General features: G+C 45.1%; 1 protein-coding gene across 1 annotated transcript in view; it reads right to left on the bottom strand.

Annotated features, from left to right (window-relative positions):
• Positions 1–26,508, bottom strand: part of LOC143996145 (mycocerosic acid synthase-like) — a 99,987-nt gene that overhangs the window by 35,439 nt on the left and 38,040 nt on the right. Inside the window, exons 2-4 of the mRNA XM_077491031.1 lie at positions 23,698–23,851; positions 4,263–4,423; positions 3,513–3,716 (exon numbers count right to left, since the gene is read on the bottom strand). Of these exons, the coding sequence (XP_077347157.1) occupies positions 3,513–3,716; positions 4,263–4,423; positions 23,698–23,851 (519 nt within the window). The remainder of the gene's footprint in view (positions 1–3,512; positions 3,717–4,262; positions 4,424–23,697; positions 23,852–26,508) is intronic.

Raw genomic sequence — 26,508 nt, 5'->3', positions numbered from 1 at the left:
CCACTCATCGCCCTCCTTAATGCGCGGTCAAATAACTCTGTAATCAATGGAATCAGATAGGCATTCTTAATTGTGACACGATTGAGACCCCTATAATCTATAGTCTCAGTTCACCGCTCTTCTTTTTCACAAAGAAGAAACCAGCACCAGCAGGAGAAGAGGATTTGCGGATGAAACCTCGAGAAAGTGCGTCAGCGGCATACTCCTCCATGGCCTTATCCTCCAATTGCGCAATCATAAGGCCGGTGTGGAGGCAAACTACCGGCTTGACCTTTATCAAAGACATCGCCAAATTCACGGTACTCCTCCGGCAGGGAGGGGAGTGTGAAGCGGTGCACAGGACCTTGGATACCTTCAGGAAGTATGTCTCACTGCATTGTGGTGACCAGGAGAAAACCTCAGCATGGAGCCAATCAAAAGAGGGGTTGTGCCTCTGTAACCAAGGTTAACCAATAACCAACGGAAATCTGGGTGAGGAAATAATTTGGAATTGGATTATCTCATGGTGAAGAGCCCCTACGGCCATGGACAACGGAACCGTCACATGGGCAGGCTGTAAAGGTCTCCCGTCAAGAGCCTCAATGGCAAGTGGAGTGTCACGCAGCTGCAGCGGAATCGAGTGCTGCAAAACAAATGCAGCATCAATGAACAGGCCTGCAGCCCCAGAGTCAATTAGCGCCTGTATCTCGATGGACGACTCAGCCCAAGAAAGGGTGACCAAAACCAGGGGCTTATCCTTCTGGATAACTGGGGACGAAACAACGCCACCCAAGGTCTGTCCATGACAGGACCTCAAGGTTCGGGCGTTCCCTGGACGGGTAGGACAAGACTTCAAAAAGTGACCTGCCTGGCCACAATAAAGGCACAATCTCTCCCTCCTCCTAAAGGCTCTCTCATCCACAGAGACATGCGTGAAGCCCAGGTGCATGGGTTCATCTTCACTGATCAAGTCGGTACCAGGAGGCATGGGAGGTGAGGGAGGCATGGGTGGGACTACAAAGCTCAGAGGCAAACGTACAGGAGGCTTCCGCAAGCGCTCCTTAAGAGAAAGTATTTCTCGGAGTCTGGAGTCAATGAGGATGGAAAACGAGATCAAGCTCTCCAACTCAGTGGGTATATCTCGGGCTTCTATCTCGTCCTTGATGGAATCAGAGAGACCATGAGAAAAATCTGCCACGGGGGCCTCATTGTTCCAAGCAATCTCTGCTGCCAGAGTACGGAATTCAATGGCGTTGTCGGCAACAGTTCTCTTACTCTGTTTGATGGACATGAGGCACTTGGCAGCAGAAGCGGAGCGTGCGAGAATGTCAAAAACCCTTCTAAAGGAGGCCACAAACTGAGGGTAAATCAAGACAACAGGTTTTTGCATCTCCCATAGAGGGTTAGCCCAGGCCAAGGCTCTCACAGAAAGCAAAGCTATCATAGAACCTACTTTTCTTCTGTCCGTGGGAAACACCTGGGCAGCATTTCAAAGTATATCTCAACCTGATTGAGAAACCCTCTGCATTGAACTGGATCACCCCCAAATCGCTGGGGAAGTGGAACACAACCAGACATACCTTGTATAGAGGTAGGTGCCTGCACGGAGACTGGCACAGCAGCAGGGACAGCCTGCGACTCAGGTTATACTGGAGCAGCCACCGTGGGGGATTCCAGGTGAGCCGTGCGATTCAGGAGCGTTTGTAACCCCAAGGCAAACTGATCCATGCAGTGATCTTGCTCATCCAATCTGGAAAAAATATTACCAACAAGTGGATTGACTGTATTTTCTGAATTCATGGCCTTCGCGTACTGTCAGCAACCATGAAACAGACAGAGACAGAAGTACAATCAAATCACACTTGTTTATTAATAAAAATAAAAAGGTAAATAGGAAAAAGCGTAGTCAAGCATAGCCAGATTCCAGTAGCCAGATTGAGTAGTCAGCCAGTTCAAAGTTCATAAACCAGATCGGGTAATCAGCCAGTCCAGACGTCAGGGATCCAAGGAGATTAACTGCAAGCAGGATAGAAGCCAGGAGGGATGTTAGCTAGCCAGTCTTGAAACAAACAGCAGGAGATGGTTCCTAGTGATGTGGCCAACGTGAAGGCAAAGGAAAGAGTGAGCTGGAAGGCTTTAAAAAGGCAGGTCAGATGAGCATCATCGGGAACAGCTGGTAACAGTGGAAAGAGAAGAGAGCTGGCAATTAGCCGACAGCTGAGCGACCAGCCCAGAGGAGGAAGGGCTAAGCCAGCCCTGACACTCCTGCAGATGCCTGTATGATAGAACACCAGCAATAAAGGGTAGATACAGGTGTATACTGTGCTGGAGGCACACAACACCCACTAACTCCTGCAGATGGCTGAATTAGAGAACAACAGCAATAAAGGGTAGATACAGGTGTATACTGTGCTGTGCTGTGCTGGAGGCACACAACACTCCACTAACTCCTGCAGATGCCTTTATTATAGAACACCAGCAATAAAGGGTAAATACAGGTGTATACTGTGCTGGAGGCACACAACACCCACTAACTCCTGCAGATGCCTTTATTATAGAACACCAGCAATAAAGGGTAGATATATGTGTATAATATACTGCACTGGAGGCACACAACACCCACTAACTCCTGCAGATGGCTGTATTAGAGAACAACAACAATAAAGGGTAGATACAGGTGTATACTGTGCTGTGCTGGAGGTGCACAACACCCACTAACTCCTGCAGATGCCTTTATTATAGAACACCAGCAATAAAGGGTAGATACAGGTGTATACTGTGCTGGAGGCACACAACACCCACTAACTCCTGCAGATGCCTTTATTATAGAACACCAGCAATAAAGGGTAGATATAGGTGTATACTGTGATGTGCTGGAGGCACACAACACCCACTAACTCCTGCAGATGCCTTTATTATAGAACACCAGCAATGAAGGGTAGATACAGGTGTATACTGCGCTGGAAGCACACAACACTCACTAACTCCTGCAGATGGCTGTATTAGAGAACAACAGCAATAAAGGGTAGATACAGGTATATACTGCGCTGGAGGCACACAACATCCACTAATTCCTGCAGATGCCTGAGAAAAGAACAAACTGTCCTTCTCTCCCTGCATGCCAGAACACACTACACAAGGCCGCCGTGCTGGCCGCCTTATATAGTGTGGGGCATGTACTAAACCCCCTGAGCTATAATTGGCCACAGGCATCCTGCCTGTGGCCAATTATGGCTCTCCTTGCTACCGGTGCTGTGATTGGCCAAGCATGTGGGGTCACAGTGCTTGGCCAATCATGAGCCAGCAATGCACTGCGATGAGTGCCACATGAATTTGGTGCGAACGGCCCATAACGTTCGGTATTCGCCGAACGTGCGAACAGCCGATGTTCCAGTCGAATATACGTTTGACTCGAACATCAAGCTCATCCCTAAACAGTAATTGTCTGCCATGATTATGGACACATGGGCTACACAAAGGCTGCATGTTTACAGCCAATTTTATAGGAGTTCTGGTTTGATCCTAATAATTACCTTGTCTGATGGCTTGGCATGCTAAATGTAGTGCAACAAGGGAGGAAGAACAGGCGGTATCCAGTGACAAAGAAGGCCCAGTCAGATTGAATTGATATGATATCCTGTTTGCTGCTATGCACATTGACGTGCCAGTTCCATTGAAGTGATTGATGTTTTCAGGATAATTATTGTATATAAATTCTGCATCTTTGTTCATTAAACCTGCAAAATAATGACAGATATACTGAAAGTCTAATCTTCTTAAACCTCATTACAATTATAGCTAAAAATTGTTGGGTAGAATAACTCTATGGTCTCAGCCCACTCTCCCACCAAGTGCTTTTCTATTATTGCAAAATAATGGTCCTGCTCTTTTGTTACATTCTCCACAGTGCAAAGTATAAAAATAACCATCAATAATAATTAAAATCCCTCATAATGATCCCCAAAGTTACATAGATTTAGAGGTTAAACAGTTAAATTGTTTAGGGCTGGTAAGAGTTAGTGGATCATCTAATCATTAACATGGTTGTTTGATATCGCTGTGTTTCTTGTGTTCAACAAAGAATCAATAAAGTATAAACAGTAGAATATCTAGGCAAACAGAATTAATCACCCACGTATTCCTAATTTCCTGAATTCCTGATTTGGTTACCATGAATTCATTCACATTTTACATCATTGTTCTTTGTGTGGTAGACCTGAATTACTACTGAAATCTCAGATGTTGACAAGATATTTTTGGTAGCATAAATGATTTTTGTTTACCTATGTAGACACCAGTATTGCTTCCACTGATGCTCTCCATGGCATAACCAGCATCTTCCAGAGCCCTGTATGTACACTGCAGCAGTAATTTGTGCTGTGGATCCATGTGATCAGACTCAGCATTATGAATTCCAAACAGTTTGTTGTCAAACATATGAATTCTAGGATACAGAAACAAGTGTCATTTTAGTGGTACTCACTCATTTTAGATATATAAATGGTAGATAGAGATTCTTGGAACTATTATAAACACAAAGGATCCAGAAGTAGGGATGGCCGAACTGTTCGCCCAGCAGTCGGTTCACGGCGAATTTTGCGTGTTCGCGATTCGCCCGATCGGTGGACTATTGCCGCTGTTCGCCCGGCGGACATATGTGTTTACAGTGTGAAAGAACTTTGACCCATGATGACACAGAAAGCCAATTGAGACATTTCAGCACATGGACAATTAGACATTCCCCCTACCTTATAAACAGACCTGATCTGGTGGCCATTTTACAATCTGTCTTATGTCAGTGTAGGGAGAGGTTGCTTTGTAGAGCAGGGACAGACTGTAGTGACACAAATCGCTAGCTATTAGGTCCACAAAAGTCCTTTTAAGGACTGGTATAGGTGTAGTACAGTATATAGGGTTCAGTGCACTGCTGTGCTGGTGATTGTCTTTTGTCAGTGTAGGGACAGGACGCTGTGTGCAGCAGGGACAGTAAGTTTAATCACTAGCTAGCTATTACTTAGGTCCACAAAGCATAGTATAGTACATTTCCACTGTGCAGCATTGTGACTACTGAGCGGTTCTGCAGCGATACTACAAAGAGTGACAAACGCAATTAAAAAATAAGTATTTTAGCTGGTGTGATAGACCAGTGGCCCCCAAAAACGACAGATTGAAGCGGGGTGTTTTATACCTTCTTCCACATACATACTGCACTTCTCTAGAGACTTTTGTCATAGGGTCATTTAAAAAATGCCAGGCAGAGGAAGAGGCAGGCCCTTCCACAGGGGTGGTAGGGCTAGGGCAGGAGCAACAGGCTTGAGCCAAAGTGGCAAATTGCAGAAGTTGCGAGCGATTACGTCAAAGGACGCACCAGACTTGGTTGAGTGGCTCACTCAGCCTTACTCTTCTACACCCTCCTCATCCTCTCGATCTGCATCCTCTTCTTCACTCTCTGCTGTGTGCACCCCCAAAGACACTACCACCAACACCACCACCATATACCTTCAGCTTGAGTCACAGGAATTATTTTCCGATCCATATCAAGACATTTCCGATGCGCAGCCACTCTTGGCATTGGATCAGGAAGAGGAGGTAGCAACAACCGCCACTCAGCAGTCTGACGACAGTACCCAGATCAGCCCAAGGAGGAGGTTGGTCCCCGCTGTTGCTGCCTACTCCAAGATCTCTAATTATAGCAGTAGGGAAGGTGACGTCGATGATGACGTGTCTAGTGATGTCACATGGGTGCCCACAAGAGAGGAAGAGGAGGGGGTTCAGAGGGAGATATGGACCAGCAGATAGGGAGGAGAAGCAGGAAGAACTTACATTGCACAGGAGGGAAAAAGCAGACTGCTAATGTATCGGGAGCGAGGCATCAACCATGTACGGTCACATCTGGCGCTCCCAGGATGCCGGCACATGGCTCCACAGTGTGGGCTTTTTTTAACGTGTCTGCTGCTGACAATAGTGTTGCCATCTGCAATCTTTGCAGTCAACGCATAAGTTGCGGTAAGCCCAACACTCACCTAGGGATGACCGCCTTAAGAAGGCACATGAGCTGCCATCACCATGCCCAGTGGGAGCAACGGAACACACAAAGCCACACTCCAGGCTCTCGCCGTCCAGCCTCGTCTTCTACTTCTCCTTCTCCTCTCTCCTCACAATTGTCCTCCACTCCACCCTCCATCACAGCGTCCACACGTTTTTCTGCAAAAATGCAGGCTTCCATGGACCAAATGTTCGAGCGTAAAAAAATGATGATGCCGGATAACCCTCTTGCCCAACGGTTGACGGCTGGCTTGTCAGAACTGATAGCCCGCCAACTACTGCCATATAAACTGGTGGACTCAGAGGCCTTTTGAAAATTTGTGGCCATTGGAACACCACAATGGAAGGTCCCAGGAAGGAAGTATTTCTCACAGAAGGGCATCCCAGAGCTATATGGCCATGTTCAGCGGCAAGTGAATGTATCTCTGGCACACAGTGTCGGTGCCAAGATACATCTGACCACAGACATGTGGTCTAGCAAACACAGGCAGGGAAGGTATATCACTTTTACTGCCCACTGGGTCAACCTTCTGACGGCCGTCAAGCATGTAACCCGTGGCACCCGTGTAGATTTGGTTTTACCACCACGGATTGCATGCAGGCCTGCCTCTACTTCTCCTCCTCCTACTCCATCCTCCTCCCTCTCCTCCTCGGCTGACTCCTCCTTTTCTGTTGCTAGCGTCTCTTCCGCTGCGCCGCCAAAGCTCCCCAGAACCTATTAGACATGCCAGGTGAGATGTTGCCAAGCTGTGCTGCGTCTGTTGTGCCTGGAAGCCAAGAGCCACACTGGCCCTGCACTCCTTTCAGCTTTGCATTCACAGGCAGATCAGTGGCTAACGCCGCTCAATTTGACAGTTGGTAAAATGGTGTGTGACAACGGTGCCAATCTGCTTAGCGCATTGAAACAGGGCAAAATTATGCACGTGCCATGCATGGCACACGTCTTAAACTTGGTCGTGCAGCGATTCCTTGTCAAATACTCTGGGGTCCAGGACATCTGGAAAATCTCGGCCCATTTCAGAAGATCTTACATGGCCATGGCTCGCCTTGCTGACATTCAGAGGCGACACAATCTGTCGGTCAGATGTCTTATTTGCGATTGCCCGACGCAATGGAACTCAACCTTCTATATGCTTGATAGGCTGCTCCAGCAGAAACGTGCAGTTAACGTCTACCTGTATGAACTCTGTGGCAGAACAGGTTCTGGGGAGCTTAGTTTTTTTTCACCGCGCCAGTGGCTGCTCATGCGCGACGCATGCAGACGTCTGCAGCCATTTGATGAGATCACCAAACTGGTCAGTCGCAGCCATGGCGCCATCAGTGACATGGTACCTTATGCCTTCTTTATGGAGCGTGCATTGCGTTGTGTCATTGATCAAGCCGTGGAGGAGCAGGAAGATGCGGAAGTCGCAATGCTGGATGAATTCCCATGGGGGGGGCTTCTCTATCTGAGACAAGTCAACAACAGGAGTCTGAAGAGGAGTCAAAGGAGGATGGTGCCAGGGCAGATGAGGAGGAGCAAGAAGAGCATGCTTTAAACCTTTCTTGGATCCCTGTTGTTGTGCATGGATGGGGAGAGGAGAACAAGGAGGACAACATTATCCTGGATGATGAGCAGGAGCCAGGCCACCACACTGCTTCCAGTTTAGTGCAAATGGGGGCCTTCGTACTCCAGTGTTTTAACAGGGTCCCCTGTTTAAAAAACATAAGGGTCAAGGACCAGTACTGGGTGGCAACGTACTTAGACCCCCGGTACAAACACATAATGGCAGAAATGTTACCACCGTCACAGAGGGCTGTCAGAATGGACCACTTCCAGGCCTTGCTTCAAGAAATGCTGCATTCTGCTTTTGCGTGCGCTGGCAGAGGAGGAATTCCCACTCCTAGAGAAAGAGTTGCGGGTACCAATCCAATAGCGCCTGCAAGAAGAAGCCAGTTTGAAGATGTGTTGGTGACTTCTGATATGAGGTCCTTCTTTCAGCTGACTCATCGACAGATCTCATCCGGATCCAGCATTAGGGAACGCCTAGAGCGACAGGTGTCTGACTACATTGGGTTAACAGCCGATGTGGATGCTCTGAGGAGTGATGAACCCCTGGACTACTGGGTGGGCAGGCTTGACCTCTGGCCAGAGCTTGCCCAATTTGCAATTGGAACTGTTAGCTTGCCCCTCATCCAGTGTCCTGTCCGAAAGGACGTTCAGCGCAGCAGGGGGGATCGTGACTACCTCACATTTATAAAAATGAATGAGGCATGGATCTCGGAGGAATTCAACACATGTGACCAGTAGACCATGTATATCTCTATAAACGATTTATTTAATCGAGCACATAGACCTTTTTTCTACATTTGGCTCACTTCCATGTACAAAAAAAGCACACCGTACTATATGCCCGTACCCTCCTGTTTGAAGAGGTTGAGCGGTGTCATATTTTTGGGGCCCAGCAGCGAGTTGCTGGTATCAGTGCTGGTGTCAGTGCTCTATATCAGGGTGCTGGTGTCAGTGCTCTATATCTCGGTGCTGGTGTCAGTGCTCTATATCAGGGTGCTGGTGTCAGTGCACTCTATCACGGTGCTGGTGTCAGTGCTCTCTATCACGGTGCTGGTGTCAGTGCTCTCCATCACGGTGCTGGTGTCAGTGCTCTCCATCACGGTGCTGGTGTCAGTGCACTCTATCACGGTGCTGGTGTCAGTGCACTCTATCACGGTGCTGGTGTTAGTGCTCTATATCATGGTGCTGGTGTCAGTGCTCTATATCTTGGTGCTGGTGTCAGTGCTCTATATCACGGTGCTGGTGTCAGTTCACTCTATCACGGTGCTGGTGTCAGTGCTCTATATCACAGTGCTGGTGTCAGTGCTCTATATCACAGTGCTGGTGTCAGTGCTCTATATCACTGTGCTGGTGTCAGTGCTCTCTATCACGGTGCTGGTGATCATCTCCTGCAGCCTTTTCATAGCCTACCCTGACCTTTCCTGTCCCCCATTGCCTTCATGCGCTCCTGAGTCCTGTATTGTCAAAATTTCACAGTTGTCGATCCCAGATTCACTTCATACATGTGTTATGTCAGTGGCCATGTGGTGGGACTATATGTGCACAGCTAGTAAGTATTTTGTGGCTGAAAATATGACCTGTAGGTTTTTAAGGTTCGCCTGCCATTGAAGTCAATGGGGCCCGCCGCAAACTTTGCGGTTTGCGGACTTTTGGCCACGTTCGCGAAACGTCCCGACGGAAGTTCGTCCATCTCTATCCAGAAGTCATGACTTGGGCATGTATTTGGAAGAGCAAAGATGAAACACCTCGAAATGAACTTCAAAAGTACCAATGTGTCTAGAAGTACACAATGAGAATGATCAAGGCTATAGCATTTTTTGTCACTCTCTATGTATATGAAAGATGGACAATGAAGAACATATAAAAAAAGATTATTGCTTTTAAACTTTGGTATTTGAAAACTATTCTAATACCCTGGACAGTAAGGTAAACAAACAAATGGTTCCTTCAAAACATATGCCCAACTTTTCACCGGAAGCATGGATAACTTAAGTATAGCTGTCTTATTTTGGAAATATTCTGAGAAGAATAAACTCATTAGAACAATAATATAATATAATGCTTTGAAGTTTTTCAGGGAAAGAAGATGAGCAGCAATAAGGTGGCTGAGTACAGTCACCGAAATTATCAGCATGCCATTGTGAAGACCCAAAATTGAAGGCCAATCATTTTGGAGAGCACTATCCATGCATAAGCCAAGAGTCAACATAAACTTGATGGCAAAGAATAATAATAAATATTTCAAAGATATAATAAATTTTAATTTCTCAATATGGGTATAGCCCAGTACATACTGGAGCAAGAAGTCTGTTGCATGCTCATGCACATGCGCATGCTCATAATTTTGCACAAAGGCTTACTGCAGGAAGTATACTAGCACATGCATGCAAACATATTAGGGTGCACGCTAAGCAGCGCGTGCGCATGCACATGTGAACACTTAGCACTGGCATTGGCATTAAATGGCCTAGTAAAGCCATTTAAGAAAGTAAAGCCTCTTAAGAAAAAAAGAAAAAAAAGACACCCTGCAAGGCAAAGGCATAATGAGCTAGTATGCATAGCATACAAGCTCATTATGAATTACTTACCTGAGATCGAAGCCCCCGCATCGGTCTTCGGTCACCACCTCCGTCGCCGCCATGATACTCGGAGTGAGGCTCTGGTGCCGCCACTAACAGCATGATTGCCGTTAGAAACGGCACACTCAGTGCGCCTGCACCCGATGTCCACGGCGCATGCGCCTTAGACATTGGTGCCGCTTTTCTTGCAAGTATCTCCTAAACCTTTTAGGTTTGGGAAATATTTCTTGCACCTACAGGTAAGCCTTAATCTAGGCTTACCTGTAGGTTAAAGTGCTTGTAAGGTGTTTACAACCACTTGGAGGTGGAGTGACATGAACAGATTGCTGAGGGGTTTTCAACTAGTCCCTGCTTTACCTGTGCTCTGACCTGCTAGATTTGCCTTCCTGTGCACAACCCATCTTGCCCCTGACCTGTCACTGGATTTCTGCCTACCTGTTGTGACCTCAGCTTCTACATTCCTGTACTTTGCTACCCAGATGTGTACTGATCCCAGCTTGTATCCTGACTCTGCCTCTGCTTGATGTTCCTGTACCTTGCTGTCTGGCTATTGATGACCTTTTGGCTTGTGTCCTGTCTGCTGATCAAATGTCACTGTGTTCTGGTCTGTGGTCCCTGTCTGGAGATCCACAGTCAGCTGCATCCCGCAACCAACAGCTTGTGTTGCCCGCTACACCAGACCTCGTGCCACTCTGTCCTCACAACTTCTGTCACCACCATCAGAGGTGTTGGACAAGAGGTGTAAAAAAAGCCCCCTTTCACTCTCGATCTCCACAAGGTACGTGACAAAGGGTTTTTATATATTTAATCTTATTTGGGTTTAACTTGTTAACATTTTATCAGGTTGTTCCACATGCTTCTTAGTTTAAAGATATGAGTGGACATTTAGAATAACTGAAATGCCTTCTCGATAATGTTAGCCTTGCATTAACACCCTTGTTGTCTAGTTAATAGTTTTGAAGTATAACTAAAGACAAAACCTTTTTTTAGATTTGGATAGAGTGGTGAGAGATTAGAACTACTGCCAGCGATGGAGTGCTGTCCGTGAGAGAGGGGAGGGACCCGATGACGGCGCCAGCGTGAGCAGATGGGGGCGGTCCTAACGATCAGCTGGAGCAGCGCGAGGGGAAAGGACGCCGAGCTCCATGCATGAAGCCGCCCGGCCCGTACCACCTCATCACTCCCGCATCTCGACGCACACGGCGGGCATGAGCAGAAAAGCACAACCATAGTGTGGCGGAGCCTTAACGGACCGGCAAGAAATCGCCGATTTCCCCCTCCACTTCCCCGCAAAGCGCGCGAGGTACCCACACAAAGAGGAAACGAGATCAGCCATGCTCCAGGAACAGAAGGAAAGATAAATCAAACCAAAAGCCTCAAGTTTACCCTGAAGCACTGGAAGACAGCGGAGCCCTAAGTAGACACTTGCTGCTTACCGCCCTCCGGACAAGATCCCCCTTCCTCCCCAGGTATTTATTTTTCTGATTACTATTCACTCTGATTTTTAGTTGCTGAATATTTGTTGAACTTTACCTGATCCTGTCCCTGATTGTCTAAACCTGTTGAATGCCCACGGAACCTGGGCTGGTGAGATCCTGGGGAGTGAGGAGAGGAACAGCAGGGGCTCAGCGAACTGATGCCAGAGGATTACATATTAAAGATCAAGATGTAAAACAGGATCAAACGGAATGTAACTATAAAGGATGTGTAAGAGGTAATATACCTAAAAATTGATGTAGCGGCTCTGAGCACAAAGTACAGTGGTCAATTGCAGGAAGGCTAAGCGGGTTAATGTGTGGCCCTTGCCGTGGAATCGCACTGCAATTTTCATCTTGAGAGCGTGTGAAATCGCAGCAAAAGCTATATGGGAGAGTTCTCCCCGCTTAAAAGCACAGAGCAGGTGAAAACGGATCTGAGGCTGGAGCCTTCAGCGCAGGACAGGTGCCACAACTAAGGAGAGACTGTACAAAGAATTGTTGCTTTTCTTTTTTGTGTGTTGTTTTTTCTGCCCTAATAAACCTGGGGAGGCAAAGGACAAAAGGGGTAAACATGAGGGGAAGAAATCAAAAGGCGAACGATCCAAAAGAGAACCTGAATACAAGCACGATTCAGAAATACCTGAAGGAAACCAGTTTAAAAAGCCCCGGTATAGAAAAAAAACAGCAGGGAGTAAAGGAGAAAAAGAGAGAAGGATCCAAGACAGCAGGGGCCCCGGGAGCTAATTCAGGGGAGGATACGGACTCAGAAATAGATGGTAATTCGCGGGGGCAGAGGGACATCGCCCAAATCCCCACTAAAAGTGAAATGCTGGAAATGTTCGCCAAACTTGAAAACACCATCAAAGTTGAAATCTCAAATGTCAGGATGGATATGGGCCATTTACTGAGGAGAGTGGAAGAGGCAGAGGAACTAACAGGAAAACAGGCCCACGAAATATTAGAACTGCAAACGCAAGTAAAGAAATTGCAAACAGATCAGCGGGACACTTTGTATAAATTGGATGAACAAGAAAACCAGAATAGACGGCAAAATCTGAGGGTCAGAGCATTGCCTGAACAACAGGGAGAAGATCTAGAGGCTAAGATGGGAAAAATTTTTAACCCCATTTTGGGAAAAGCAATAGGAGAGGTCTTAAAGATCGATCGGGTACATAGGGTGAGGAAACCCCCAGGTCTGAGGGAAGAGGTCCCGAGAGACGTAATCATCAAATTCAGCCACTATGACGACAAAGTTAAGATATGGAGCAGGCTTAAGGGGTCGCCCCCGTTAATATATGAAGGGGTCTCTATACAGATTTTCTCTGACCTGTCGGCAGGTACACTGGCCCGGAGGAGACTTTTAAAACCTTTATTAGAACTATTGAGAGCGGCAAATATCAGATACAGCTGGGGATTTCCTGCGGCCCTTTTGGTTCAAAGAGATGGGCGAACATTCAGATTAAAATTCCTCGATGAGTTGGAGGGTTTCTGCAATAACCTAGGGATCCCAGTCCCAACGAATATCAAAGTTCCCTAGTGGACGGACATGGGGGTCTTTGACGGGGGAGTATGACTTTTGGATGGTTATTTTCTTGCGGGGTGGAAGGGGGGAGGGGGTGAGAGGGGTGGGAGGTGAGGGTGGCGGAAGGATCATGTGGGACCCCGGGATATCATACCCCATCTGCGAGGGGACCCCCTTCCTTCTTAGGGGAAGGAGGCAGGGGGGACCCAGACACGGGGGGCCTTAGTCGGAGTCACACCCTAGCGGGAGAAGTCTGCAGAATGGAGGAGATCCTCAGCTGCAGAAAAGAGGCCAGGAATTGGCCAGGGGATGGGAGGGGGGGAGGTTGGGAGGGTGGGATGAGGGAAGGTAGGGATGGGGGGAGGCTAGGGGGGGGGGAGGTGTCTTGCAGAGTCAACCAAGGTGTCATAGATCACGCCTTTTTCTTTTTTCACCTTATCTGGAAAAATTTAAATGTTAGATGTAAATTTCTTGTCTTATAACGTAAAGGGTCTGAATTCTGTGGGTAAGAGGCACAAATTGTTCAAGGAACTACAGCTGTACAGAGCAGAGGTGGTATTTTTACAGGAGACTCACTTGTCGCAAGACTCAAATATTAAACTATATTCGGCCAACTATCCAAACTGGCTATATGGGGACTCACCGATAAAAAGGGCTAAGGGAGTGGCAATCGGGTTTGAGAAAGGCATAAAGTTTACAGTGACTGACAGGAAGACAGACCCCGACGGCCGTTATATGTTTGTAAAGGGAAAATTAGGGGACAAGATCCTCACCCTAGCAAATGTATATTGCCCCAACAAAAACCCTATAAGATATTTGAAGATAGTGCTGGGGAAGCTAGAGGAATTTAAGATGGGGGATGTGGTCCTTGCAGGAGATTTCAACTTTTGTATGGATCCATCTTGGGATAGTACGTCTCGTGCTAGGGGGTTAAATATGAAGGCCCGGAAGATGATTAAACTTTGGCTGAAACAACACCAAATGATGGATGTATGGAGGTTACAGCACGATAAAAAAAAAGATTACACCTTTTTTTCCCACGTACACGGGACGTACTCCCGGTTGGACCACATACTAGTCGACCACAGGTTGTTGGATCTCGTAACAGAATCCAAGATTGGAATAGTTACACTGTCAGATCATGCTCCGGTGTCGGTGAGGATGAGGATACTCGAAATGCAGAGGCTACCGTTCACGTGGCGCCTGAACGAGAGCCTATTGCAGGACGAGAAAATTGCGGAGGCAGTACTAAGGGAAATTGAATTTTATTTCTCTGTTAATGATACAGAAGAAATTTCGGGTGCCACTCTATGGGAGGCACATAAAGTATATATCAGGGGTATCCTCATCTCCATGGGCACAAGGAAAAAAAAAGAAAGACTAGAAAAAATTGAAAGTCTAAAAGAAGAGGTTTATAAACTAGAACAGGCCCATAAAAAAACAGGGGGGCAACAGCAGAAATATTTCCATCCATTGGTGACTAAACGAGATGAACTTAAAGATATGATGGAACAGGATTCAAAAAGGACATTGGATAGGAGAACCAGAGAGAGGTACTATCAGGGAAATAAAATAAGTAGACATCTAGCTAGGCAGCTGAAAAGGAAGAGTGGGAATAACTTTATAGATAAAATTCAAGATAAGGATGGAAAGATGACCCACACATCCAGGGAGATATCGGAAGTGTTTAAGCAATACTACGAAGCTCTGTACAACATAAGCCAGAAAGGGGCAAAAGATGTAGGGAAAAAAGATAAAATTAAGGAATTTCTGAACAAAGTGAAATTACCGACTCTAGACGAGAACGATAGAAGCAACTTAGACAGACCCATTACAGAAGAAGAGATTTACAAGGCGTTGAAAGATACCGCCTCTGGGAAAAGCCCGGGACCAGACGGCTTCACGATTTCGTATCTGAAAAAATACAAAGAGACGCTGGTCCCCAAGCTTTGTAAGCATATGAATGGCTTAGGTAATGATTTTGCGATGGGAGGCGAGGCCCTGCGGGCTTCAATCACGGTATTGTTAAAGGAGGGCAAGGACAGTACGCTGTGTTCTAGTTACAGGCCAATAGCCTTATTAAACGCTGACACCAAATTATTCGCCAAGGTCTTAGCATCGAGGCTGAAGGACAGGATGTCCTACCTGGTGCACCCGGACCAGGTCGGATTTATCCCTGAGAGGGAAGGTCGGGACAACGGAGTACGCTCGCTGCTCCTGATACAGGCCTTAAAAACGAATGGGTCCCCAGGACTACTCCTGTCGATAGATGCCGAAAAAGCATTCGACAGGGTAGACTGGGGACTCATGTTTGAAACTCTGAAAGTGATGGGTCTGGGACCAAGACTGATCCAATGGATCAAGGTGTTGTACAATCACCCTCAGGCGTCAGTAAAAGTGAATGGGCTGTCTTCCTCCCTTTTTCAAATGGAGAACGGCACCAGACAGGGGTGTCCGTTGTCCCCTCTTTTATTTGTCCTGTCTATGGAACCTTTATTGGCCTCCATCCGAGAGAACCCAGACATAAAAGGGATCACGGTTGGAGAGGAAGAGCACAAACTCGCAGCTTACGCGGATGATGTGCTGTTCTATATCTCCAACCCAAGGATCACGATTCCGAACTTGTTGAGGCTACTGGAAAAATATGGGGAAGTCTCGAATTTAAAAATAAACCTCAACAAGTCCGAAGTCCTAAATATCAACATTGAAGGACAGGAAAAGATTAGACTCCAGGAGGAATTTAGGTTTCCATGGCGAAAGGAGATCAAATACCTAGGAGTCTACCTCTCCAATACTATCAAGAAAATATATGTTAACAATTACATCCCCCTACTAGAGGAAATAAAAAGAGAATTAAAAAAAATTACAATTAGCCATCTCTCCTGGTTAGGGCGGATCAATGCAGTCAAAATGGTTCTGACCCCAAAGATTCTATATAAGTTCCAAATGCTGCCCATATCGCTCCCCCCAGTTTTCTTCAGGATATTAAAGGGGTTGATTTCAAGGTATATTTGGCAACATAAAAAACCAAGGATAGCCTTCGCGGTACTGAGCAGAGAAAAAAAAAAGGGGGGCCTTGCCGTTCCGGATTTCAAAAAATACTATAACGCGGTAGTACTTACTCGAGTGGTGGAATGGGGAAAAGAGGTAAATAATAAAAGGTGGGTAAAAGTAGAAAAGGCAATGAGTCAAGCACAGTTAGGACGAATTATTTGGAACCCCCCTCAATACAGGACAATAGGGCCAAACACACACGAAATAACACGGATTGCTCTTAGATTATGGGACAGAACACATGCACAAAATAAATGGAGTTATAATTCACCTTTGATTTTTTTTAAAAGACAATGATTTTTTTATGCCGGGGAAACGGGAGGTGGGGGGAAACTGGATAATAAATAACAATGCACAAGTAAAAGATATTATTTACAGAGGTAAAATAAACACGTTTCAAGCACTAAGAATGAACACGGAACTTATGAGTATAGACACTTGGAGGTACCTTCAGTTAAGACACTTTATATTAAAATTGCCCCATCCAATTAGAGGCGAGGAAGACTATAGACCTCTCGAGCGGCTTTGCCGTAGAGAGAAATCAAAAAATAACATAGGTCGAATATACAAAATTCTATCTGCGGTGGAAGGTCGGGAGGGTCCGCCTTACATTAAAAAATGGGAAAGAGAGCTGGGGACTCGATGTTGTACACAGACAATGGAGAAAATAATGAAACTAATACATAGTGCGACGGTTAACCACAAGTTGACGGAATTAAATTATAAGTGCCTCGCAAGGTGGTATGCGACCCCAGACAAACTAGGTAAATTTGTAACCGCGCAATCCCTAGAGTGTTGGCGGGGGTGTAAGACAATAGGAACCATGGCTCACATCTGGTGGGACTGCCCGAATATTAAAAAGTATTGGAAGGAGGTGCTAGAGCTAATAAAAGTCGTTACAAATAAAGACATAGCAGAAGACCCCTGGACTGTATTGTTTCACGGGACCGAAAGCTCTGTGAGACAATATACGTCCTCTTTAATTCCCATACTGCTCAGTTCCGCAAAAAGTCTAATCCCTAAAAAATGGGGGGAGACGGACAGTCCTAAGATACGGGACTGGATACTCAGGGTAAATGAAATACAGAATATAGAATGTTCAGAGGGGGAGGAGGAAGAATGGGTAGCTGATGAGGGGCGTAAGGATAAATGGGTAGCATGGATAAAGTTCAAAAAATCATGGAGGTATGTTGAAGAAATGGTAAAATAAGTCTGGGTAAGATAAACATAGGGTTGGCTAGGGAGGATATTTCTCCAAACCCACTGCAAGGCAGGGAGGGGGGGGGGGGGGGTGGAAGAGGGAAAGGAAATGTTTATTTTGTATGTATGTTAAAGATTTTAAGAAAAGAATGAGATATGGATTGAATGTATTTTCATTGTACCCTTTGTCTTATTCTATGTGTAAGGGGGAAAAAAAAAAAAAAAGAAAACTAAATAAAGAATTAAAAAAAAAAAAAAAAAAAGAACTACTGCCAGGTTTTTATTGCTGTCTGTGTCCTTATTAGGGAGAGCATTGTTATATTGCCCTAATCATCATTTTAGTAACAAAGTGGCGCCATGCCAAATGATGGGTGTGCTAACAATGGAAAGAGTCTTAACCACTTGACCTCTGGAAGATTTTACCCCCTACATGACCAGGCCACTTTTTGCTAAACGTTACTGCGTTATTTTAACTGGCAATTGTGCGGTCATGCAACACTGTACACAAATTAAATTTATATCATTTTGTTTCACACAAATAGAGCTTTCTTCTGGTGGTATTTGTCACCACTGGATTTTTTATTTTTTGGGGCAATAAATGAACAAAGGCTAAAAAGTTTGAAAAAAAGGCATAATTTTTTACTTTTTGCTATAAAACATATCCTTTTTTTTTGTTTTGTTTTTTTACGTTCTTCATAAGTTTAAGCCAAAATGTATTCTGCTACATGTCTTTGGTAAAATAAATTCCAATAGGTGTATATTCATTAGACATGTGCATTCGTTTTCGTCCGAATGCATTTTCGTCCGAATTTCAGCTATTTTCGTTTTCGTTTTGACAAACAATAACGAAAGCACAAAATCAGAAAAACGAAAGATCCGACATAAATAAATGCTTTATTTTCGTTTTCATTGTTACAACAGTTCGATATAGAATAGGAGTTTCGACATGACTCTGACAATAACAATCTGTCTATAGAACCTGTGGTCGAATGTGCCTAACCTTACCTCTATTAGTCCAAGATTATATAGAGAAAATATTCGACAGAGAAAAAAGATTTGACAGAAAGAAAAGATTCTGCAAGTTACTGTCCTAAAAAGTGTTTGGGGACCTGGGTCCTGCCCCAGGGGACATGGATCAAAGCAAAAAAAAGTTTTAAAAACGGCCGTTTTTTCGGGAACAGTGATTTTAATAATGATTAAAGTGAAACAATAAAAGTGTAATATTCCTTTAAATTTCATAGGGGGGGGGGGGGGTTGTCTATAGTATGCCTGTGAAGGGGCGCATGTTTCTGGTGCTTAGAACTGTCCCTGTACAAAGTGTCATTTATGCAGGAAAAAAAGTCCTTTAAAATCACTCGCAGCTATTATGAATTGTCGGCTCCCGTAATACAGAGAACACTCATTGAAAGTCATTGATAAAAAAAAAAAAAAAGCGTGGGGGTCCCCCAAATTCAATTACCAGGCCCTTCAGGTCTGGTATGGATATTAAGGGGAACCCTGCCTCAAATTTAAGAAAAATTTTGACGTGGGGTTCCCCCTAAATATCCATAACCAGACCCTTCAGGTCTGGTATGGATATTAAGGGGAACCCCGCGTCAAATTAAAAAAAAAATTGACGTGGGGTCCCCCTAAAAATCCATACCAGACCCTTTATCAGAGCACGCAACCTGGCAGGCCGCAGGAAAAGAGGGGGGGGACGAGAGAGCGGCCCCCCCTCCCTCCTGAACCGTACCAGGCCACATGCCCTCAACATTGGGAGGATGCTTTGGGGGTCTGTGACCCCTCAAAGCACCTTGTCCCCATGTTGATGAGGACAAGGGCCTCATCCCCACAACCGTGGCCGGTGGTTGTGGAGGTCTGCGGGCGGGGGGCTTATCTGAATCTGGAAGCCCCCTTTAACAAGGGGACCCCCAGATCCCGCCCCCCTCCCTTTTTTAAATGATAAGGGGGTACAAAAGTACCCCTACCATTTCACAAAGAAAGTGTAAAAAATTGTTAAATAAGACAAACACACTTTTGAAAAATATCTTTATTAAAAATAAAAAAAAAAATTAAAAAAAAGATTCCAGCGGTGGTAATCCACTCTTGCTATCCAGCGACGGACGGTCATCTCTCCAGCGATGGCTCATCTCATCCAGCGCAGCGAATACATCCTTCTTCTGTCTCCGCGGAGGAGACACTGCAAGGATTCCGGCGGCCTGACGTTTCTTATATACGGAGGGCGGGGCCACCCGTCACCTGACCCCGCCCCCCTCTGACGCAAGGGGAAACCCGGGGTTCACTGTGACGTATGGGTGACCCCGCACCCCTCTGATGTAACACAGGCAGGTTTCCGTTACATCAGAGGGGGCGGGGTCACCCATACGTCACGGGGAACCCCGGGTTTCCCCTTGCGTCAGAGGGGGGCAGGGTCAGGTGACGGGTGGCCCCGCCCTCCATATATAAGAAACGTCAGGCCGCCGAAATCCTTGCAGTGTCTCCTCCGCGGAGACAGAAGAAGGATGTATTCGCTGCGCTGGATGAGATGAGCCATCGCTGGAGAGATGACCGTCCGTCGCTGGATAGCAAGAATGGATTACCACCGCTGGAATCTTTTTTTATTTTTTTTTATTTTTAATAAAGATATTTTTCAAAAGTATGTTTGTCTTATTTAACTATTTTTTACACTTTCTTTGTGAAATGGTAGGGGTACTTTTGTACCCCCTTACCATTTCAAACAGGGGGGGGGGCAGGATCTGGGGGTTCCCTTGTTAAAGGGGGCTTCCAGATTCTGATAAGCCCCCCGCCCGCAGACCTCCACAACCACCGGCCATGGTTGTGGGGATGAGGCCCTTGTCCTCATCAACATGGGGACAAGGTGCTTTGAGGGGTCACAGACCCCCAAAGCATCCTCCCAATGTTGAGGGCATGTGGCCTGGTACGGTTCAGGAGGGAGGGGGGCCGCTCTCTCGTCCCCCCCTCTTTTCCTGCGGCCTGCCAGGTTGCGTGCTCGGATAAAGAGTCTGGTATGGATTTTTAGGGGGACCCCAACGTCAATTTTTTTTAAAATTTGACGCGGGGTTCCCCTTACTATCCATACCAGACCTGAAGGGTCTGGTTATGGATATTTAGGGGGAACCCCATGTCAAATTTTTTCTTAAATTTGAGGCAGGGTTCCCCTTAATATCCATACCAGACCTGAAGGGCCTGGTAATTGAATTTGGGGGACCCCCACGCTTTTTTTTTAATTTATTTATTTATTTTTTTATCAATGACTTTCAATGAGTGTTCTCTGTATTACGGGAGCCGACAATTCATAATAGCTGCGAGTGATTTTAAAGGACTTTTTTTCCTGCATAAATGACACTTTGTGCAGGGACAGTTCTAAGCACCAGAAACATGCGCCCCTTCACAGGCATACTATAAACACCCCCCCCCCCTACGAAATTTAAAGGAATATTACACTTTTATTGTTTCACTTTAATCATTATTAAAATCACTGCTCCTGAAAAAACTGCCGTTTTTAAAACTTTTTTTTGCATTGATACATGTTCCCTGGGGCAGGACCCGGGTCCCCAAACACTTTTTAGGACAGTAACTTGCAAATTAGTCTTTAAAATTAGCACTTTAGATTTTGAATGTCGGAGTCCCATAGACTTTAACAGGGGTTCTAAAGTATGCTATATACTAGCTCCGTCGAATCTTCTTTATACATTCGACAGACACCATAAGCCTTAAAGACAGATTCGACCGTAATTCATGTGGATTTTCGGACGAATGCAATTTTTGAACGAAAAACAAAATAAATAAAAACGAATTTCGGGAGTAACTAAATAAATTAAGTTTTCAGACGAAAACGAAATTCCGAAACGAAATATTTTACTCTGCACATGTCTAATATTCATTGGTTTACGAGAAAGTTGTGGCATCTACAAAAGACAGTATATATACTGGATTTTTTTCCTTTTTTTCCTGGTAATGGTAGCGATCAGCGACTTATAGCAGGACCGTGATAGTGTGGCAAGAAAATCTGGCACTAACTGGCACTGAGTGGGAACTGACTAACTGACACTGACATCACCAGTGACACTAATACAGTGATCAGTACTAATAATATGCACTGTCACTGTACTAATGACACTGGGTAGGAAGGGGTTAACATCTGGGGCAATCAAAGGGTTAACTGTGTGCCTAGCAAGTGTTGTTGTGTTAACTGGGAGTTGTTTTTACTAGGGGATGTGACGGTATGTATCCTCTGCAGGGAGACAAAAACCAACACATCCCTGCTGTCAGTAGAGAGATCTGTGTTGTTTCCAATTGGCGAGTACTGGCTATGAATCATAGGCCAAGACTGGCTGATTGGCATTTAAGGGAGCCAGTGAGAGTCCAGCTAGGTGGACAGGTGCGAACACGCACCTCCTACCAGGAAATTAACAGTCACATATATATAAGTGATTCAGCGCAGACGGCTCACACTGTAGCGGTAACACTACAGTGTACAGTCTGCAATCGGTTATCGGGGCATGGGGAAATATAACCTATCAAACATGTAGCTCAAACTTTAAATAATAATGAAACTATTCAACTACATATGCTTTTTAGCCAACATTAAAGAGTAACTCCACTTTTGTTGTGGGAGAAAAAAACTCTCAGGGTAATCAATGTTCATTGCAAGGATTTTAACAAACTTTGTTGCAAATTCCTACCTGTCTGCTCTGAGGAAAAAGCTGTTTGTTCTTACATCGATGGCCAGTGTAGAAAGTCCCTCTGTACATTGGTGGTCAGTGGAGAAGTTCTCCTGGTACATTGGTGGTACATTGGTGGTCACTATAGTGGTCCCCTTTTTTTTAGTGGTCAGTAGATCAGTGCACCAATTGCATTGGTGTTCATTGGAGAAGTGCCTCTGTTACATTGGTAGTCAGTAGAGACATGCCCCCTTACATTGGGAGTCAATGACAGATCTTCCTACAAAAAAGTTTTTAGATCTCTAGAGGAAGAAAGGAGGGCACTGGGCACACCAGCCTCTTCAGGAGAAAAAATATTGTTCGGCCAAAAAAGATTCAACCCAGTTGATCAATCCTGCCACGAGCAACCTCAGACAGAAAACTTCAGTCAGGAGTCTTGGAAGGACTAATGGAATCCCCACTGAAGCTTTATAAGATTGCACCACAAACAGATACATTGTTCTCTATGTGACACAACCATTTCAAGGCTGAGTTATTAATATTTACAGATGTAGCGCTGGCTCCTGATGAGCAAGTGCTATGGTTTTTTCAAAGTTAACTTTCCTGAAACCACAGTTGGGTTCTGGGACTAATTTTCTAAATGTCTGGTTTCAGTACCAGTCTAGCTAGGTTGCACTGGGTTCTCCTTGACTGCAGGTGTCACTGTCACCGCCGGCAGGGTTGAGAACGCAGTCTAGCTGGGTGTATTGAATGCCACTGTTCTTTTGGAACCAGCCCAATGGGCGTGTTCTCATGCTATGCATTCTGGGAGGTGGTATTTAAGGTACTGACATCACGTGCTGAGGAGTCTGTTCTGTTCTGTCCAGAGAATATTTTCGGTCTGCTTGGTTCTGGTCCTCCTGACCAGCCCCCATGGCCCTCCTGGCCTGGGATGCGGAACCATGCAATTTGAGTCTTGGGGCTGGCTAGCCCGAGGCAACGCAACTGCAGGGACAGGCCTGAATGGATTTCGGGGCCTATTGATCCAAAGGTGGTCCGGTGCCGTCTCATCCAAGGGAGAGGCCCAGCAACTGGAGAAACCCCAGGGGAGGACTCTTCAGGAGAAGGCCGTGCGCAAGCCTGGCTTCTCTGAAGGAGCCTGGAGGCTTAGTTGAAGGACACTACATGGATCTACACTCATACGGTATTGCCGGATCGGCTGAGAGATACTGCAACCGTATGATAGCTCTTTAAATTTGTCTATGTCCCTCAGTAATGCTAAAGTCTGTGGCAGAGACTTTGCTTAACACCCTACCGGCTGCTATGCCTAGTGAAAGGAGGTCTATCTGGGGGTTGTAAAATTCAGCTGTGAAACGGTTGCTACTCTCTGGATTTTTCCTATAAGAGACTTTCCATTTTTGCAGTCTAAAATACCTGCTCTTAATCCTAACCCTCTACCCTTGTCTAAAGACTCTGTTTCTGGTTTAAATAAATAACCCAAAAGAAGATTCAGTGTCAGTTTCCACATTTCTTTGGGCCATCTACCACGGGAACTCCTAGATGGAGAAGAGGTCAAGAAGGTAACGGTAAGCCCAACAAAACCAGCAGCTCCTTCGGGGGTCAGTGCTACACAGAATACACTTACCCGTTTACAATAGCTGCTCGATTGGTGCATATTTTTCCCGGCTTGTTATAATCTGCGTCATACCAATGTTTGGTGGTAAATCTTTCTTCAGGTATCTCAACTGTGCAGTTCCTTCCTTCAGCAATAACTTTCCAAAAGTTATCAATTCCCTCCCCTATTAAATAGAAAAATCAACAGCATTAGAAATCTAATCCACAAATTAAATTATAATAATTTTAATATAAACTCTACATGGGCTATGACCCATATACTCCTATATATACACCCATTTATGCTGAAGAGAAAGGATTTCAGAAGAATCAATTGCTGATTGAGGCAATTCCTAAGGAAGACAAAACCTTTACTGAACTGTACATATGTAAATAGATTTCAGAACAGCAAGTCAATTCACGAGCAAAAAAGTACATCTTTTTCCTGTGTAGATGTCAAAACAATGGCCTCTTTTCAAGTTTGCAGTAACAAACCAGTTGAGGTATAAAAAAGTTACAGTATATGGTTTACCAAAATAACTTATAAAGTATTTTTAAATTAGCTGCATTAAAAGGATAGTTCATCTTTACAGAAAACCTGCCTATGTAGGTAAGGGATGTTTGTAGATTAAAACAAACTGTGCTCTGACTACAAATCAATAATACTCTTGCTATAGGTGTAGGCCATTTACATACCTTATGAAGCCTGATTGGAATACTCCCAGGATGTTGCTAAGTGAGGCCTAGTCATCACTGCTCACCTCCACCATCACAGGAGTGAGCTCTTTCTCTGATTCAAACCCCTTCACATACTCTTTCTCTCCCATTGTGCAGTAGCTCTGGGCTCAGCATTTGAGAGCTCTCTCCTGTGATGGTGAAGGATGACTAGGCCTCACTTAGCAATGTCCTGGAGTACTTAGCAATGTCCTGGGAGTATACCAGTCAGGTTTCATAACCTGACTGGAATAGCCGGTTTGGGGGGCCCTGTCGGGCAGCATGTAAGGGGCCCTGTGATTTCTAGCAGCAGCCCTGCCTACACCCATAGAAGAGCTTTATTCAACTGCACAGTTTATTTTTACCTATAGACACCCCTTATCTGCATAGGTAGTTTTGTGGTAAAGGTGAACTATCCCTTTAACCACTTCAGTCCCGGAAGATTTGGCTGTTGAATGACCAGACCATTTTTTGCGATTCGGCACTGCTTCGCTTTAACTAACAATTGTGCAATCTTACCACTTTGCACCCAAACAAAATTGATGTCCTTTTTCCCCAAAATAGAGCTTTATTTTGGTGGTATTTGATCGCCTCTGCGGTTTTTATTTTGTGTGCTATAAACATAAAAAGAGCAACATTTTGAAAAAAACATAATATTTTGTACTTTTTGCTATAATAAATTTCCTTATTTTCGTTTTAAAAAAGCATATTTTTTCTCAGTTCAGGCCGATATGTATTCTTCTACATATTTTTGGTAAAAAAAAATCTCAATAAGTGTATATTGATTGGTTTGCGCAAAAGTTATAGCGTCTACAAAATAGGGGATAGTTTTATAGAATTTTTATTATTATTTTTTTTACTAGTAATGGGTAGACATGTGCAGAGTAAAATATTTCATTTCGGAATTTCGTTTTCGTCTGAAAACTTAATTTATTTAGTTACTCCCGAAATTTGTTTTTATTTATTTCGTTTTTCGTTCAAAAATTGCATTCGTCCGAAAATCCACATGAATTACGGTCGAATCTGTCTTTGAAGGCTTATGGTGTCTGTCGAATGTATAAAGAAGATTCGACGGAGCTAGTATATAGCATACTTTAGAACCCTATTAAAGTCTATGGGACTCCAACGTTCAAAATCTAAAGTGCTCATTTTAAAGGCTAATTTGCAAGTTACTGTCCTAAAAAGTGTTTGGGGACCCGGGTCCTGCCCCAGGGGACATGGATCAGTGCAAAAAAAAGTTTTAAAAACGGCCGTTTTTTCGGGAGCAGTGATTTTAATAATGATTAAAGTGAAACAATAAAAGTGTAATATTCCTTTAAATTTCGTAGGGGGGGGGTTGTCTATAGTATGCCTGTGAAGGGGCGCATGTTTCCCGTGCTTAGAACTGTCCCTGCACAAAGTGTCATTTATGCAGGAAAAAAAGTCCTTTAAAATCACTCGCAGCTATTATGAATTGTCGGCTCCCGTAATACAGAGAACACTCATTGAAAGTCATTGATAAAAAAATAAATAAATAAATATAAAAAAAAGCGTGGGGGTCCCCCAAATTCAATTACCAGGCCCTTCAGGTCTGGTATGGATATTAAGGGGAACCCTGCCTCAAATTTAAGAAAAAATTTGACGTGGGGTTCCCCCTAAATATCCATAACCAGACCCTTCAGGTCTGGTATGGATATTAAGGGGAACCCCGCGTCAAATTAAAAAAAAAATTGACGTGGGGTTCCCCCTAAAAATCCATACCAGACCCTTTATCCGAGCACGCAACCTGGCAGGCCGCAGGAAAAGAGGGGGGGACGAGAGAGCGGCCCCCCCTCCCTCCTGAACCGTACCAGGCCACATGCCCTCAACATTGGGAGGATGCTTTGGGGGTCTGTGACCCCTCAAAGCACCTTGTCCCCATGTTGATGAGGACAAGGGCCTCATCCCCACAACCCTGGCCGGTGGTTGTGGAGGTCTGCGGGCGGGAGGCTTATCAGAATCTGGAAGCCCCCTTTAACAAGGGGACCCCCAGATCCCGGCCCCCCCCTGTTTGAAATGGTAAGGGGGTACAAAAGTACCCCTACCATTTCACAAAGAAAGTGTAAAAAATGTTTAAATAAAACAAACACACTTTTGAAAAATTCCTTTA

Source organism: Lithobates pipiens, unplaced genomic scaffold (genome assembly GCF_037356315.1).
Source record: "Lithobates pipiens isolate NorthernLeopardFrog02 unplaced genomic scaffold, aLitPip1_a1.2 Scaffold_19, whole genome shotgun sequence".
In the NCBI taxonomy this organism is placed as follows: Eukaryota; Metazoa; Chordata; class Amphibia; order Anura; family Ranidae; genus Lithobates; species Lithobates pipiens.
This window is presented reverse-complemented; position numbering and strand designations above follow the sequence as displayed.